Below are 18,285 nucleotides of genomic sequence, written 5' to 3'. Positions count from 1 at the left end.
AGGGGGTACTGGTTAGTTCATATTGTTGTTCCACCTACAGGGTTGCATCCCCCTTCAGCTCCTTGGGTACTTTCTCTAGCTCCTCCATTGGGGACCTTGTATTCCATCCACTTCGGTGTTTGCCAGGCACTGGCATAGCCTCACAAGTGGCCACATCCTGAGCCCAGACATAATCTTCAATAACTTCCTGGCCAGGCTGCGCAGCATTCCCCTGGATGATTTCCCTGAGTATCTACACCCTCGTCTTCTTTGCCTTTTCGCCTACGCTGTGCCTCGTCCTCCCCTTCATCCAGGGGAATGCTGCGCAGCCTGGCCAGGAAGTTATTGAAGATTATGTCTGTGCTCAGGAAGTCCCCACTGAACCACAGCATGCCACAGCGAGACACTGTGGCCAGGGTTGCGTACTTCAAGTCCTGCACTTCAAACATTATTCGCACCTTGGAGGAAGAATTAGACAAATTAAAGCATGAATAGTTTTTTTTTTTTCACTTAAAAAGCCAAAAAAAAAAAAAAACCTAAAACACTATACAGGTCACATGACTACAATACTAATATGTTCTTTAGGTAACAATGTGGGTAAGAAACTCTGCCCTGTGGCATGGGGCCCAGCTACCTCATGACGTGCTGTCATGGCAAGCCTCAGTGGGCAGGTTTCTCCTATAAATATAGCTCCCATGTTCCCCAAACCCGAACTCACCCACCTGAACTACAGACCCATTCTATCTCCACTTATATCCAGAGTTAGGCCACCTGCCCAGATCTCTCATCTTGTCAACAGTGGGGCTAAGATTCTAAGCAGAAGGTCAGAATCCCAACCCTTAACCCCAGAGTCATCTATCTTACAAAAATCAAGCTATCAGACCAGAGTCAGAATCTACGGGACAGTCAGTCCCCAAAGGGATCTGATAACATCAGTGGGGGTGGGGTGGGGGTAGGGGTGGTAAGAAATTCATTCTTCAAGACAATGCTGACACAAACATCCAAAGGCCACAGACCCCCCATGTCTCTCTCACTGCTTCTCTTCATACCCCCCCCAACCATTCCTACAGGCCACACTGAACTGCCAGCCACTCAACAGCACATGTGCAGGGACAATCCTAAGCCTCCTGGAAGTGCACAGTTGGAACTTTGGACACACCGAGATCCGTGTACACCAGGTGTCCTACACACAACTTTGATGAAGTTCAACTTACAAACTGGGCACAGTAACTGATTAAGAGACTATAAAAGTTATCTAAAACTTGTAAGCTGCTTAACTCTGGAATTTTCTACTTAGTATTTCCTGGCTGTAGATGACATGGCTAACTGAAGTCTTGGACTGTGGAACTGGAACCAGTGGGGGACACACCTAAGACCATAGACTGGTGGGCACTCACGTTGGGTGGCAGGCTAAGGCACTCTCCATTAGGCAGTGTCAGAAGCTTGTTGTCATCTAGCACTGAGTTCAGGTTCTCCACCCACTTGGGGTCCACATCACCATCAAAGACAATCCATTGGCATTTCTGCAGCTCACCTCTCACATTGTCTATGATCCTAGTTTAAAAAAAAAATTTCAAAGACTTACTCAAACCAGTACTCCTGGATTTGAAATACTCTCTCTCTCTCTCTCTCTCTCTCTCTCTCTCTCTCTCTCTCTCCCGATGGATCCTGTTATTTTTGTGAACAGGGTGACTGAAAGTGCTTGGATCCTACAGTCCCGGAATTACAAACACCAAACAGGGTAAACATACTTTCTCAACACGTGTGTGAAGAGTCCGTCTGTCCACTCCCTGGTGTTGGGATCCCAGGTTCCGTAGAGGTGGTCTTTGCTAATAGCCTTAGGGTCAATTATGTGAGCCACACCCTCCACACCCTCAAGCCTCTCAAGAGCCTTCAGCAGCACACGCCAGGCTATGCTCTTCCCACTTCCTGAAGGCCCAACCATCATCAGGCCGTGGTTAATCTGGGTGACCTGATAGAGCTGGAAAACTTGCAGGGTCAGAGATCAGCACTGAGACCATTAGGGGAAGAGAGACAGACAGACTCTGTGAGAGTGAGCAAGAAACAGAACTTCTTAATTCCTAAAGCCAGGAAACCCCAAAAATCTGTGGGAACCATATCTCAAAGACATTTCTACATCAGGGAGGCAGTCTGGGCCAGTGGAATAGATGTCTTCCATACTCTTCATATATGGAAACATCCACAGATTCTCCAAGGATGAGAAAAGATCAAATGGAAAGGATTATTTCATATAGAGTACTCAGGTCAACACACGCAGTAGGTATAAATAACAGAGCAGAGGAAGGAAAGAAAGTGGCCCAGTAAGGAAAGTGCAGCTGACTGTCAACTGACACTTAACTCTCGGACTGGGAAATCCTTAAAGGCATAAGCAATTAATAATAATCATACTTTTAGTCAGCAGTTTTAGAGTTAGTGCTATATGTAAGAGGCATGTTTTCCTACCTGTGTGTTAGTAAAGGGACATTCAAGGAAGCCTTGGGCAAATCTAAGTCACTCTATGCCCACAATGGCCTCAGTGAATAAGTCTCCTCAGATGGGTGGGAGCCTGTGATCTTGGGAGCAGCAGTTACAGTACCTTTTCAACCCACATCCTGCCAACTTCTTCTCCATCACTGTATGTCAATTACATCTCCTGACACATTTTCTTCAGCTCTTCTTGAAGGGATGTCATCTCCCCACGGTGGTACTGGACTCCAGGGAACACATCAGACAGTAGGCTGAAGAGCAGCGGGGTGTCTTCTGCTACCAGCTTGGGCACAAATACTCACAGATACTCACAGACATTCTGGATCAGAATCTATGGGGTGGGAGGAAGAACCCCAGACAGGAGGATCACACTGAGAATTCAGGATTCTAAGGTGAATTTCAGAACATGCATGTTTTCAACAGAACACTTATAAGCAGGGTGTGGTGGGTACCTGTGATCTCAACACTTGGGAGGATGAGGCCAGCCATGAGGTTCAAGGCTAGCCTAGGCTACATAGTACATAGTGCGTTCAATTTCCATTGACCCTGGTCTACAGAGTGAAGGGGAAACACAGACATTATGCACAAATCTCCTGCTCAGGCAGGTTCTCAGCAATCTCTCCTTCATCAACTGCTTCCCCACGTTCTTCTTTCTCCCTCTTTATCTTCTGGATCCTCTCCCTCTTCACATTGCCTGCACTTACAAGTACACTCTTCAAAGCCCGAAGCCCAAAGTCATAATGGCCTTGAGAAGACAGCTGCTCATCACACAGTCTGAAAGAGAAAAGCCTCTTTAAAAGAGTGTCCTTTAAGCAAATAGCATTTACAGTGAAGGAGTGAGAAGGGCATCTCAGAGACGTGGGGTTGGACAGCAACAATAACTGTCAGCTAGACACATGCCTGAGACCGGCTCTCAGCTACTCACTTAAAGAATGGGACAATCTTGTTGGCAAGACCTCAGCAGTCCAGAAGCCCTGCAAATACAGCATGACCTGGGCGATCAGCTGCTGGTCAGGCTTGGTCATCGCCAAGCTCCAGAAAAGCTTCTTGAGGTTGTCGGGGAGGTTTGAGTGACCTGCATAGCCTGGGTTCATCGTGATCAAGGTAGCCATGTCTGGGCTAACCTTGACTTGTTTGTTTAGCAGCTCACAAGTAATGGGGGNTGAGGCTGAAATGAGATGACACAAACTTACTGAACACATTCGGGAGTCTCTAAAATGATAGATCACCACTCACTTGACCTCAGAGGCTCTACCTGGGCTACACTGACCAGCCAGGCCAACCCCTCTGTTACTCCCACAGTCAGGCACACAGAGGGAACCTATCAAGCCACCAGAGGCTCACTGATTGGGCAAGCAATGCTGAATGTCACAGGGCAACAGGAGATCAAACCTGCCACTGAATCCAAGTGACACAACCAAGAATCATGAGAATCACCTCCTTTTAGCATCAGCTCAACTTACAAAGCAACCCTCCAGTCGCCTGAATGACTTAAGAATGTGCGTGTTTGCTCCGGGAGAGACCACAGGGTTGCCCTGGGAGAGACCACAGGGTTGCCCTGGGAGAGACCACAGGGTTGCTCTGGGAGAGACCACAGGGTTGCTCTGGGAGAGACCACAGGGTTGCCCTGATAGTAACCTCCTCTTCAGGTCTTGAAGATTCTAAAACAAGTTGCTATTACTATGGAGTAGAAGTAAACAAGAAATTCATTGGGTGGCGCACGCCTTTAGACACAGCACTTGGGAGGCAGAGGCAGGCACATCTCTGATTTCAAGGCCAGCCTGGTCTACAGAGCCATTGCCAGGACAGCCAGGGCTACAGAGCAAATCTGTGGAAAACAAAGTAAACAAGAAAAGGCTGAAGTAGGTGCAGACAGGAAGAGTGTCTTGCCTACCTAGCTGCACAGTGAGGACATCTTCTGGCACCAAGTCTACTTCTATCACATGTGCTTGGACTCTGTTAGGTGCCAAGAGCAAGGCCACCCCTGTAGCCTTCCAGAACAGCTACTCCTATGCTGACAGAGGACTCCACAGACCACACGGCAGGAGCGCTGAGGTCAAATGGGTGCTAAGGAGGCTGGCTTTCCAGTGACACTGGAAGGAAAAGCCTCCCAAGAGTCACTGTGGGGATCGTGTATGGAAGGGAATGTGCTGTGGTTTTGGCCTTGCTAAGGATGCTCTGCTCCAGGACCCATAGGCTCTGGTACTGCTGCTGCCACCATCAGGAAGCAAACTGATCCCAAACCATCCAGCCTGCACTCACCTCCAACCATGACTCAGTGCTTGCTCACAGAAGTAAGTAAATGAGCTCACATCAGATTTCCCTCCAGCTCCTCAGTGGTTACAAAAAGAGAATGAAACAAAATCCACAGAAGTCTTACTCTTGTCCTAGTTGGGGTTGGAATTCTCCCACAGTGCCTCTTGTATGCATTGCACCTGCTGGGATACAGCTGAGAGCATCCGTTCCTCCAGGTGGTTAAACTCATCAAAGCAGCCCCACATGCCCACTTGGCAAAGCCCCACAAAGATGCATCCCATCATCTAGAGTAAAAAGAACAAAAGAGGCTTAAATCATTTGTTATGGACTGATGTGTGTCCCTTCCCTACGTCATTCCTCCATGTCCTTGCCCCAGTGTTACTGTACTTGGACATAGGTCCCACAAGAAGTAAAATGAAGGGAGACTCTGATCAGAAAGGACTGGGAGTAAGTTATTAGAGTCCACCCTTCCAGACACTGCTCTCCTCCTCTCTGCACATGCGATGGGTAAGCAATCTACACACAAAGCAGAGAGGACTCACTGGGAGCTACATCTATCAAAACGACTGTGGGCTTCTGGCCTGTGGAGAGACATCTTTGTGGTTTGAGCTGTGCTGACTTGTCCAACTCTGAGCAAGTAACATCTTTCTGAAACCTACAACTTCTCCCTTCAAAATGAGAATACTATCTACCTCCCAAAATGGACATTCAATTCTTTTTTCCTCATTCACATAAAAACATTACCACTACAAAGATGTACTAAGAAATGCATTTTCCATCTTATGCCAATTAAATCCTTCTGACAAAAATACAGTTTCTATTCTAATAATTTTTCGTTAGTGTGGAAGACATTTTCCATAATATTTATTGTTTTCAGATATAAACTGCCACGCCTACTTCAGTGGTGGCTTGCCACAGGCCTGAAACCTGGAACGAGTCCTGAGGAAATAGAGTTTCAAGGAGACTCAGCCTCCTGGAGTCCTGGCATTTCCAATAATCTATATACAGGAACCCTATCTGTATGTTAGTAATGCCTTGAAAGATTGAATTTTTACCATAGGTGAAGTTTCCACAAGTGTTGCAAAGTCCTAAAAACTTCCTTAAAGCCAGGAGGTCAGAATTCAGTGAGAAGTTTACCTATTCATAATACATTCTAATTCACTTCTAGTAAAGACTGGTGAAACCGATTAAGCATCACAAAGAACAGAGCCAAGCCCAGGGCAAAGCTTAGAGTATTATACCTATAGAAGTTATGTTCATATGCAAGTATTTAGCAAGGCCTAGGAAATAGGGGGGATGTGTTATTGCATTATTCATGAGATCTGCCAGAGCAGAACCCCCCAAAACAGTTTTTTCTGCTAGGCCCAAAGGAACAGCATAATCGGATAACAATTAACACCTGGCTTCCTCCTCAAGCTGCCTGGTCCCACACCCTGGTCTTTTCATATATTCAATCCTTTGTCTTGTGTCATTGTAACTATGGTTGTATCCTGCCCCGCTTTTCTTGTTTGATCTGTATTAAAGATGTGATGCTCATTTTGATCAATACATTCAGTTTTATACCCTCTCTCGTGTGTACTGTCTGTCACTCATTCGCAGAATCCTCGCTCACCTGCAACCAAGAGACCCAGTTCCATGCATATAGCATGGAAGGCAATAGACATCAAGCATTACCTCAAAACGTTTTTTACTTTCTAGAGCTGAAGGTCTAGCACCATGGGAGAGCAGCAGCACGTTTGACATTCTGGGTTTGACTCCTGGTTTGGGAAGGGAGGATAATTTCTGCTAGAGGTGACAGTGATATCTGCTAGCCCTGCTGAGATAGGAGTGTGAGCTCTAGGCCAGCTTGGGTTATACAAGGAAACCCAGTCTCAGATACAGATACAGACACAGACACAGACAGGCTTCAATGAGTGCTAGGCTCTGCTGCAGGCCGGACAGCACCAGGGAAGGCCTGTCTGCACTGGGGCTGTGAGACAGAAAGATTGATGGCTTTAGACAATGTGAAACAATTCTGACCTGGAAATCAAAGGTTTCGTCACAGTTGAAAACTAAGACAAACCGCCCCAGCTGATGGCCCAGAGCTTTGATGGACTCTGTCTTTCTGGTTCCAGCAGGCCCTAATATTTGGGAGAGAAGTAATTTAGTACTCAAGTCCATCACCTAGTAAATTCTTGGCTTGAAAAAAGCCATAAAAATTATTTTTAAAATTGCTATAATAAATGCGAGGAAATTAAAGATTTTAGAGTGTAAAACCATGGAATAAATAAACATATCCAAACCATCAGGTTTGTGTGTAAAATTAAGATCTGCCATGACTCTATCTGCCCAGATCTGTGAAATAACTTACCAAATGGGGAGCCCCCAAGCCTGGCCTCCAATGCTTGTGTCATTGTCAAATAGCAACGGTCAGTGAGGGGCGTCTGAACCAGCTTGTCTTGAACATCCAGGTACTCAAAGCAGTAGTGAAACTTGGCATTGGCCATCTGAATGGACAGCTGCTGTAACACATCTGTTTGCTTCGGGTCAAAGTAAAATCGCATCTGACTGAGCCATTCGAAAGATTTGGCATTGTCGATCTTGCTTTTGATCAAGGACCTGGTAACATCTCTTTGGTGAACCAGCTCTGTGATCTGAGGAAGTAGAAATTTGCCATAAGCTAAAGCAACACTTTTGCTGTTTGGGTCTTCAGACTGTTGTTAAGTTGACACTGGGCTTCAGGCCCAGCTGCAGTTACTAGCAGCAAAGCTTCCAAACTGCAAACAGAACTTCACTAGAAGGGACACTGGAAATGTTGTCTATGCAACAGTGTCACACTCAGAGTAACAGAAAATACAAAAGCCAAGAACCCTCCGTAAGTGACAACTCTGGGCAGATTAATGTGACAGAGCAGCTTCATCATGTGCACCGTACAGGCTGCCCACCTTGTGCCCCGACCCTGCTGCAGCCACCCCTCTGGGAAGAGGATGCAAGGAGCTGGTCATGGCTGGTGGTGCTGGCGCATACCTTTAATACCAGCACTTGAGAGACAGAGTCGGGAAAATCTCTGTGAGTTCAAGGCCATCCTGGTCTACAGAGCAGATCAGAGTGGGTTGCAGGATAGCCAAGGCTACACTGAGAAACCCTGTTTTGAAAAAACTTTAAAACCAACAACAACAACAAAAACCAACAACAAACCAAAGCTGGTCCCTTTCCTTCTCTTATATAGTCATATATTATTCTTAAAGAGATTATTCTTAAAGAGGAACAGAACCAAACACCAGGCAGGCGCATAAGGAATACCTGTGTCCATACATTACTGTGGTCAAAAGCCTCATTTAGGCCAGGCTGGCCTAGAACTCCTGATGCCCTTCCCTTGCCTCCACTTCCCAAAGCCAAGGTTACAGGTGTAGACCTCAACTCCCAACCTATTTTTCTTTTGATACAAATGGCACATTTTAAAGCATCTTTCCCTTTCACAGAGTGGGCTAAGAGGTAAGACGGGGCTCAGGCAAGAGGCTCACCAAGTACTCCAGCTTCCGTCTCCAGAGAGGAGGCTTCTCCATGAGGACAGAGTCCGCTAAGACATTGAGTGTGACCTCCACCTTGCTCAGCACAGACTGCAAGGGCCCCACATCACCACCTCCCCCAACGTTGCTCAGCACATTCTCCACATTCTCAGACCAGTCTGTCTGGGCTGACAATACCACTAGCTGGGCCTAGGAAAGAAAAGAGACAGAGTTGCTTTCCAAGACAGGCCATCACTGCTCCTTGACTGCTTCTGAACTCACCACTCAACTGACCTTCCTATCTCACTGCCCCCCACCCCCCAAGAGGCTGAGTATAGGTGCCACTGCCTGGTTCCCAAGGGGTCATTAGTAGGGACAATTTGGGGATGTTGGTTTCTTTACAAACACACAAACATTATGGGAATGTGCTTTTATTTTAATCCCAGGCCTGGGGTGTGGGGCTGCTTCGAAAGTCTGCAGGAACTATGATTTGCCTTGTGCTCTAGTAGAGTCATGGTTTTGTCAGTTGCAGACAGTTTCTACAATAGTACGACATTTATAATTCTGGGATTTTTTTTAGAGGATATATAAACATAAGGGCTCCAAGAGGGGTTGTCAGTCATCTAAGGAGATTGGTTGTGGTTTGGTAGTAGTTAACACTCATAGAAACAAAAGGAAAGAAATTAAGATTCAGAGATCTCTCTCTCTCTCTCTCTCTCTCCCTCCCCTCTATCCTTTCTCTTCTATCTAGTGATAGGGNGGTGAAACCAGGGGTATAATTGGTGGGGAAAAACAAACAAACAAACAAACAAACACCAAGTAGCCAAGACCATCATCTTCAAATTGTTGAGAGCTAAGATCTCCAGGCTGCTTGCTTTTATTTAAGATTACCTGGTATTTATCAATCCAAATAATGTAGGTATTTGGGGTCAATAGAAGTTGCTTTTCCAAAAATCTCCACTTCTGTAACAGACTCTGCCAGAAGTTTAGCCAAGGTGACTCTCATCTCCTTTTCCACCGGAGTGAGCCACTCATTGATTTTGGGGTGTTCAGTGATGGACACTGGAGTTTTAAACATAACCTGAAGATAAAAAGACATTCTAAAAATGAAGGAGTCTGAGTGTGAGGGAAGTTTCTAAGCCACAAAGGTACTGAGCTTACCTCCTCCCCTTCTCGTGATGAAATGCCAAGGACCACAGAGTTATCCTCATTTAAGTTGATGCTGGAAACACCAGCAAACATTTTCTTGAAGTGCTTCTGCAACATAGCCACGTTCTTGCTATTTCAAATGATTTCAAGCAAATCCTCATCACCCACAAAGTAGAACCTGAAATCAAAGCTGCTACTGCCTGGTATATAGAGGGTGACTGAGCAAACTGTCTACGTACAGGAGGAAGCAGCTACAAGAAAGACTTCAGGCCTCAACTCAGATCTCATACAAACATCTGCCAGGGCCTGATGAGAGACATGTTACAGTAGGACGTTGAAGAACTCAGTGCCATTCACCTAATTCATTTTGACAGCATCTGCTCCACTCGCCCTACACAAACTCTTTGGAAAGGAGGAGAGAGCAGAGCTAGAACCCAGAGTGAATCACGGGACTTACAGAGAAAATGAGCTTAGTGATGCTTAGTAAGATTAAGGCGGAAAACTGGGAGTTCAGGTAGCATTAACGATGGGCACAGAGAGGCAGAGGGCTCAATGAGTTGGCCATCAAAATCCTTCAAGTCAAAACTGAGCAACACCAGGCAAAGGGAAGAGGACGGACAGAGCACAGCACAGCTGAACTTGATCTGTCTCAGGCTTACCTGGGGAAAGACGAGCGCTCCCNTTCCAGATACTCCCCCAGTGCTTTCTGCATCTTCCCCAGTAGATCAGCCAACCTTTCCAGAGACCTCTGGACTCCCTGTATGTTCAGANCGTCCATCACAAGTGGAGACTTGGAGACTTTTTTCATCAGAGCCAAAAACTCTGTGCTGATACTAAAGAACCAAGGAGAGCAGGTCAGCCTCGGCAGAGGGCTCCTCAGCCCTGCCAGCGCCTGACCCACTGGAGCTGTACCTCTGGAAGCGCTGGGTTTCCACAGGCAGCAGATGTTTGATGTCTGCACTGNCTGTGAAGATGCCTTCCAAGTAGACCCAGCGCCTCTGCACGTCAATCTACACGTCAAAGAGAGCCAAGATTCGGTTAAGCTTGTCCTCCCAGCTCAGGGCATCTTCCTCAAAAACCTAGTGGGGACACAGAAGGACAGAGCTTAACTGCCAACCTTTTTACTCACGTATGCCAAAGCTCACTGAAAATGACAAATTACGAGCACACTTTACAGAACTAGGCATCTGAGGTATAATGAAGAGTGCCCTGGGCAGCTGTACCTTGTAATAGGGAGAGAGTTTCATGGCAGAGACCCTGTTGATGTGTTCCTTGACCTTGTTGAAGAGGTCATCCCAGCCTCGGATGAGGTGGCATTTGTTCTGATAGTTGATCAAGTCTAGTTCGTATGTGTTCTACACTTCCCGTATCTGAGCGGAACCAGAAAGAGGCCGTTAGCAGTCCAAATCAACACTCAAACATTTGTAGGGGCAGCAAACATTAGGGGCAGAGATGACTGTAGATGATCAAGCTTCCTTTTTCATGATCAGATCTATACAACAGCCTGATGCCCTCTCCTGTCACTTGCCTGCTTCAAGAATTCTTCCAAAGCCATCTCCCCTTGTGCCACTAGCAGCACAACCTTGACAACAGCTTCGTTCTTCTGAAGGTCCACATCCCAGATCTGGCCCAGGGTCAGCTCAGAAACCACCCAATTAACATGAAGCCTCTTCATCAGCTGTTTCCAGTGCTGGTCTTTAAGTGCTTATGATTTCAATTCAATTACCAACATGTTTATCTGTTCAGGGACAGAGTTACATGAGCAGGTGTCTTTTGAAGACATTCAACACCCACGTGTGGCAGTCCCCTACCTTCACGTAGCCTTTCAGCAACCTCTGAACCAACTCATAGGAAGCATACTGCTGAAGCCTTGCAGGGATGTACTTCTGCTGGTTCAAGAGGCCATCTAGGTTTTGTCGAAGTTGTCAGGAGACACAGGAGAATGGAGTCACATACACAGACACACATTCCACACACACCCCATATGCTGTTTTTTTTTTTTTACTTTTTCTTCTAAGACACAGTCATGAATTTATCCAAGGCTAGCCTTGATGTTACACAAGCCCACCTGCCTCCATCACCCAGCACTCTACCTACTGAGCTACAACCTTTGGAGGGCTCTAAAACAAACTGTCAGTTTCTATATACAACATAAACAACACACAGGGTACAAGTGACATCTTGGGAACTTGCCAAGTCCTCTCTGTGACTGCTAACACACAGACAGAATCACAGACATCCACTTCAGTAGATACCTTCCGAGGCTGAACAGAGACCCATGGCTGCTCCTTCATTTGATCAATTTGTTCCCAGACCTTAGAAAGCTCTGACCACACACCTTTGAGGTCTTATAATTCCTCCAAGGCCACCTGGGATGGAGAAGACAATGTGGTGAACCTGGAACATGAAAACAGCCCAGGCATTAGAAACAAGAGAAAAACTACCTTTGCATTTGGCAGGGTCTGGTAGAGCAAGTTCTCCCGACTTTCCCCTCACCGGTCCATACTGTACATGTTCTTCACTGCCACTGAAGAGGCCTGTGTCTGTGAGTTCCAATGCTTCCTTAGCCTTTGCACATTTCTCTCTGTCATCCTTCAGCCGGCCGAACTTCCCTTCATATATGGTGAGTGTCTGAAGAGCCTCCTCAGGACACAGATTGTCCTGAAACAGTCAGAGCACAGAGTGGGAGGACTGTCGCAGGGGAGGGAGCACTGGGACTCAGAGGGACAGGAGCTGGTGGTGACAAAGCAGAGACCATGCCTAGCAGCCTGGCTAGCAGCTGCCTTGGGAAGCGTGAGCTGTGCTCAGGGAAATGAAATACTAACCTGAGTATGCCCAAGAACACCTTAAAAACAATAAAACTATTTTTTATTACTCTTATTTCATATGCACTGGTGTTTCGCCTACATGTATATAGGGTGTATGAGCCCCTAGGACTGGAGTTAGACAAAGCAGTGAGCTCTGGGAATTGAGCCCTGGTTCTCTAAAAGAACAGCCAGTGCACTTAACATCTGAGCTGTCACCCCAACCCAAGTAAAACTGATTTTGATTCATTTAAAAACACTTCCTAGGGAATGGAGCTATAGCTCAGTGATTCAAGTCCTAGCACCAAAATGGCAGCTCCCAACTGTCTGACTCTAGTTCTAAGGGATCTGACACCCTCTTGTGGTCTCCAGAGGCACTCTATGCACATGGTACACAGACATTAAAAACAAACAGATATTTAAAACCACCTCCTACATAGACGACTACACGGCTTTCACATTTACTATCCACACATATCAGGGCACCCACACACCAGGTAAGGTCCCTACCAGTTCTGTTCCCAGCTCTTCACTGTTATTTTGGTGATATCTTTCTATGCTCCTTACACTCACATACCCAAGCAACTCTCCTTCCTGCCTTAGCCTAAATGACTGGCTACCATGCGGCCTTTCAGTTACTGGAGGGCAGACATGTCTTCCATACTGAAAAGCTATGCCTCAGCATGGCCTCCCGAGTCTGTCAAAAAGAAGCCACGCTGTGTTGATGGCTGGCAGGGTTAAATGACACTCACTGTCACAGGTTTGGTCTTCTCCCAATCTGTCAACAGATCGGTGGTTCGGCTTTCCACAGCTCTGTCCTCCTGTACGATCTTCATTTGCAGGTTTGCCACCTGTTGCTGAATGGCAGAGTCCTTCCGACGCATGATGCCATTGAAGGCCCCCCACTCACCCTCGATGTTGTCAATGTAAAGCCAAGAAGGCAGGAACTGGAACCTTTGTTTTACTAGCAGACGCTGGCCATTGTGGTAGAGCTTTGAAAGTTAAAAGGGTACATTTTGTTTTTTCCTATAACAATAGGAGAAACTACTGCCAACAGCCCAACAAGAAGCAGGACTCCTGGGGCAGAACATACAGATCAAAGCACCTGCCTTCTACAATCATCTTCCTCGTGAGTGTTGTGGTTGGAGGGCCCTGGGCATCTGGAGTGGCCTGCCAGGTTCTCTACCAACAGAAGCTGGGCATAGGGAATTCGCTGCACTGTGCTTCATCTCTTTATCCTGAATTATAATGGAACCCTCAGATTGTAAGTACTTGAGAACAGTAACAGATTTAAGAGACAGTGACTCTCAAACCTAACTCTGCTTAACAGTCACACACAGAGCTCTTCAAGTATAGACTCCTATCCTCCCACAATGCTACATTTGCTTACTGTGTCACAGTATGCACGTGTATAGCATGTGTGTGAAAGGCAGAGGACAACACAAGTCAGTTCTCTCCTTTACCACATGGTTCTAGGGAAGACTCAGGTCATCAGGCTTGACAGCAGTCACCTGTACCCACTTAAGTCAGATCTCTGCTCCCCACCAGCCTCTTTTGTGACAAGATCTTGCTATGAAAACAATCTGGCCTCGAATTAACAACTCCCCTGCCCAAGCCTCCCAAGTGCCGGGGTCAGACATGTTGCCTCCAGAGCAGGACTTCGCAGTGCATTCTAATGACACTAGACACACAAGTGGCTATGGCAGCTGATGACTGCTCTGTAAGAAATGTTCCTTCAGGTGTCATCGAGTCCCTCTGTTCCATCAGAACACAAGCTATTAAAAGCTTATCAATATCCCCATGTGAGAACTCACTTCAACTTGCTTCTCAAACTGCTTGATCTTCTGTTTCAGAGACTGCACATAGGTGATGAAGGTCACCGCGTCAGAGGTACTGGCTGTGTCAACCAAGTGCTGCTCCAGCTCTTGGCGAGACTGTCAGAGAGAGGGTTGGTTTACCATGGTCCCAGGCTTGACCAGCAGCCCAGCTCCTGGGCAGCATCCAGTCTTCTCACCTTTGAGATCTGGGAGTGGAATTCTGTTATGTTTGAGCCCAGCATCTGCCCAAACTTGCTGAGAACCTCCTTATGCCGGGAGTCGTACTTCAAGTTCACCTTGGACTGGACCTGCAGGAGAGGGGGACAGGAGGATGCCATCAGCTCTTTCCTGGAGTGTCCAAGCTCCAACCCAGAGCCAAACACCAATACTGCTCTTACCGATGCCTGGTGCCTTATGACAACAAGCCAAGCTCACCTTGCCATAAACTATCACCAATGGTCCAAACTCTTTCTTGGTTTCCGCATTGTCGAAGGTTCCTCTGGATTTCCTTATCTGGACCAGGAGAGCTTGCCACTTGTTGAGATCTTCCCCTAGCCTGTTGTAAATGTTTTCTGCCTGCATATTCTACAAACACTGGTACTGACGCCAAACCTGCAAGCAAAACACAGCTCAATTCTAGTATGCAGTTCTGTAGACTATTAATATGCTAGTACCCACTATGCCAACAGTCCAGTCATGTTTCCACACCACTAGAGAACCTCACTTCAAAGTCTTGGAATTTATATATCAAAAAGGAAATTTTTACTTTTCTTGAAAACCATAGTTAAGGCAACACAAGATTTATCCTACTATTTACTTTTTGGCTTAAAATAAACAAATATTGCTGGGTGTGTTGGAACACACCTTAATCCTAGCGCTGTGAGGCAGACACAGGTGGATCTCTGTGAGTTCAAAGCAAATCTGGTCTACACAGTTCCAGTCCAGCCAAAGCTACATAGTAATAGTAATAAGCTACACAGACTCGGGTGTGGCGACACACATGTGTAATCCACAGGTCTCAGGAGAGGAAATAATTACAGGTTCTGGTCAGCCTGGTTTACAAAGCAAGTAACTACAGGCCAGGTAGGGCTAAATAAGGAATAAGACCTTGTCCAAACATAAACAAACAGAAGGTGGATAAATAGAGATGCAAATAAATAAAGCAAACATTGCCCATTGAGTCTTATTACCTATCAGGACCCATCAGCTTCCTAGTATTCTTTCTTTCTTTCGCTCTCTTTTGGTGGTGCTGGCAATTAAACCCACTGAGCACTGAGCTACACCCTGGCCCCTTCTCATACTCTTCATTCATGTCTAGGATAGCATGGCCATGACATTGGATGGAATCAGGGTGTCTTACCTTAACATACTGCTCAACTTCAGTCACTATGCCCATGACCGCAGATTAGGACTCTTCCAGGGCGACAGGGCCGTCGGGCATCCTTGTTAGTGCATTCCAATAGAACTTCTCTTCCTCGGTCAACTCATAATGCACTCCCACCTGACCAACCAGAGCCAGACATGACTGTTGAACAGTGCACACAGTCTAATTTCAGTCACCTTTTACTTACTAAAATGACTAAAATGTCACCATCAAAAAGCATTAATATTCCCAGCACTCAGGAGGCAGAGGCAGGTGGATTTCTGAGTTCAAGGTCAGCCTTGTCTACAAAGTGAGTTCCATGACAGCCAGGGCTATACAGAGAAACCCTGTCTCGAAAAACCAAAAATAAATAAATAAATAAATAAATAAATAAATAAATAAAAATGTTCCAATCAGTCTGACAAACTATTACAAATTTTTAAATTTGAATAATTTTTCTTCCCAGTATTATTAACTACCAAGTATTTGACCAGCCAGAACATTTTTTTCTGATTCTTAAAGAATTATTTAATATATTACGTGTAGGCTACAGAGTTATTTATGGAGAGTAAGAACGAAGTTGACCAGTGTAAATCTGACCTGCAAGCTAAGACCCAGGAACTTGAAACCACTCAGAAACATTTGCAAGGAACAAAATTACAGCTTGCTAAAGAGGAATATGTCTCTTCAGCCTTGGAAAGAATGGAGAGGAAGCTTCAGGAAATGGCCAGCAAGGTTTGTCCTTTGCTTGTATTGAGAACATTGCAGGGTAGGTGGGAGTATCCTTGCTTAAATTTTGATTATAAGATTTTAATTTATCTGTTTCAAATGTTTTATTTTTAGGAAACAATATTTCATTATTTGACCCATTTTTTAAAAGCCGGAATGAAAGTATTCCATGTTTTAAGGTATATTTTTGACGGGACTATAAAACAAAAGAAAAACATTTATAACATATGTAATTCCTAGAATAAATTTGCAAAGTCAGTTTTCTTTGCACAGAGGGAGGTTTGGTGGGGACTAAGCATTGCTGAGCACTGGATACATTAGCATAAGATTAACTTTTTCTGATATAGTGTCTACAATTTTGTGTCTAGTTATCAGGAAGAGATCCTTATGGAGCACAAGCACATTGATCAGACTGACTGCTTTTATGCTATCTTCTTTGTTTTATTTTTTTGTTTGTTTGTTTTTAAACATACAGTTGCTTAACACAGTTAAAGAAACCACCAGGGATGTATCTGGTCTACATTCTAAACTGGACCGCAAGAGAGCAATCGATGAGCACAATGCTGAAGCTCAGGAGAGCTTTGGCAAAAACCTCAACAGTCTGTTTAATAATATGGAAGAATCAATTAAGGATGGCAGTGCGAAACAAAAGGCCATGCTAAACGTTCATAAGACACTGTTTGGTAAGTGCAAGTGTTTCTGTGGCTGTGCATCACATGGCTGTGTGTACATGTGTGTGTACATCCAGAGAACAACCTTATATGTTATTTCATAGGCACCATCTACTTTTTTAAAAAAGAGTTAGTTTCTTTTTGAGTTCATTGTTGTTGTTTTGTTGTTCAAGTCAGGGTGTCTCTGTGAAGCCCTAGCTGTCCTGGAAGTTGCTCTGTAGACCAGGCGTACTTCAAACGCAGAGAGATCCATCTGCCTTTGCCACTGCCTCCAGAATGCTGGGATTAGAATCATGTGCCATCATTGCCAGGCAAATTGTTTTATTTTTAGTTACATTTATGTGTGTATGCCTGTGTGTGTGTGTTTGTGTATGTGAGTGCATATACCCATGGAGGCTATAGATGTTGGATTCCCTCAATTGGAGCACCACCACCTGCTATGGGTACTAGGAATCAGACTCACCTTTGTGAGTATTCTTAACCATTGATTCATATCTCTATCCCTCCACCTTAGTTTGTTTGTTTGTTTGTTTGTTTGAGACAGGATTTCTCTGTATAGTCCCAACTGTCCTGGAACTCACCTTGTAGACCAGGCTGGCCTCGAACTCAGAAATCCACCTGCGTCTGCTTCCCAAGTGCTGGGATTAAAGGCGTGCACCACCACTGCCCGGCCCACCTTAGTTCTTGAAGACAAGTCCTTTCATTGGCTAAGTAGAGTAGATTTAGGTTGGCTGGCTTAGTGAGACCCAGGCTGCCTCACTTGCTCGCTCTTATGCTCTCTCCTCTCTCAAATTTCTCTCCTTCTCCTACCCCTCTTCTCCCTTTCTCCCCAATCCTTCCCTTCCCTTCCCCACCACTTGACCAAATGGTCTCTAAGGAAACTTCTGATCCTTCTGTCTCTGCTTCTTAAGTACTAAGATTACAGGAAGTGTATCACTAAACCCAGACTTTTTGGGGTTTTTTTTGGGGGGGGTGGGGGGTTGTTTCTTTTTTTGTTGTTGTTTTTCGTTTTTTTATTTGGTCTTTTGTTTTGTTTTTTGTTTTGTTTTGAGGCCGGCCTCAGCAGATAAACTCTTAGAAGTGTAGTGCTCTGGTTTACCTAAGGGAGGAAAAATAAATCAAATGACATGTTTAGGACCACAGTCAATACTACAAAGGAATTCATTGAGTGGGTCACTGAGAGGCCATCAAACCTGATGACCTGAGTCCCATTCCTAAGGCCTACACAGTGGGAGGAGAGAACCANCNTAACAAACGTGTCCTCTGGTTTCCACATGTGGCATGGACCACACATACTTGACCCTTAAATTAATGAGAAAACAGCAAGTATCTACATTGNGTGCAGGGCCTGGGGAGGTGCGACTCTGATACAGACACTAAGTGGCACAGGTCCTGGGATCTCTTCAGAGCACAAGCCAAGGGCAGAGGGCTAAATTTCAGCCATGAGGAATCTGCACACTCTGGGATCTCCCTTAGGAGAGGAACAGCTGGGTATGGCCAGAAGGGAAGACAGGCTGGCTAGTAAGGAGGAAGTGAGTGCAA

The 18,285-nt window shown here is 45.6% G+C and overlaps 1 protein-coding gene across 1 annotated transcript in view; it reads right to left on the bottom strand.

The window, feature by feature from the left end:
• Dync1h1 (dynein cytoplasmic 1 heavy chain 1) overlaps nucleotides 1–18,285 on the bottom strand; it is a 118,649-nt gene that overhangs the window by 56,890 nt on the left and 43,474 nt on the right. The window contains 17 exon segments of the mRNA XM_029540551.1: nucleotides 237–437; nucleotides 1,377–1,533; nucleotides 1,731–1,965; nucleotides 2,572–2,797; nucleotides 3,051–3,240; nucleotides 3,392–3,422; nucleotides 3,425–3,634; nucleotides 4,847–5,006; nucleotides 6,742–6,842; nucleotides 7,073–7,355; nucleotides 8,226–8,420; nucleotides 9,102–9,137; nucleotides 9,139–9,291; nucleotides 9,372–9,537; nucleotides 10,019–10,192; nucleotides 10,272–10,438; nucleotides 10,583–10,729. Coding sequence (XP_029396411.1) covers nucleotides 237–437; nucleotides 1,377–1,533; nucleotides 1,731–1,965; nucleotides 2,572–2,797; nucleotides 3,051–3,240; nucleotides 3,392–3,422; nucleotides 3,425–3,634; nucleotides 4,847–5,006; nucleotides 6,742–6,842; nucleotides 7,073–7,355; nucleotides 8,226–8,420; nucleotides 9,102–9,137; nucleotides 9,139–9,291; nucleotides 9,372–9,537; nucleotides 10,019–10,192; nucleotides 10,272–10,438; nucleotides 10,583–10,729 — 2,832 coding nt within the window.

This window comes from Mus pahari, chromosome 7 (genome assembly GCF_900095145.1).
Source record: "Mus pahari chromosome 7, PAHARI_EIJ_v1.1, whole genome shotgun sequence".
NCBI lineage: Eukaryota > Metazoa > Chordata > Mammalia > Rodentia > Muridae > Mus > Mus pahari.
This window is presented reverse-complemented; position numbering and strand designations above follow the sequence as displayed.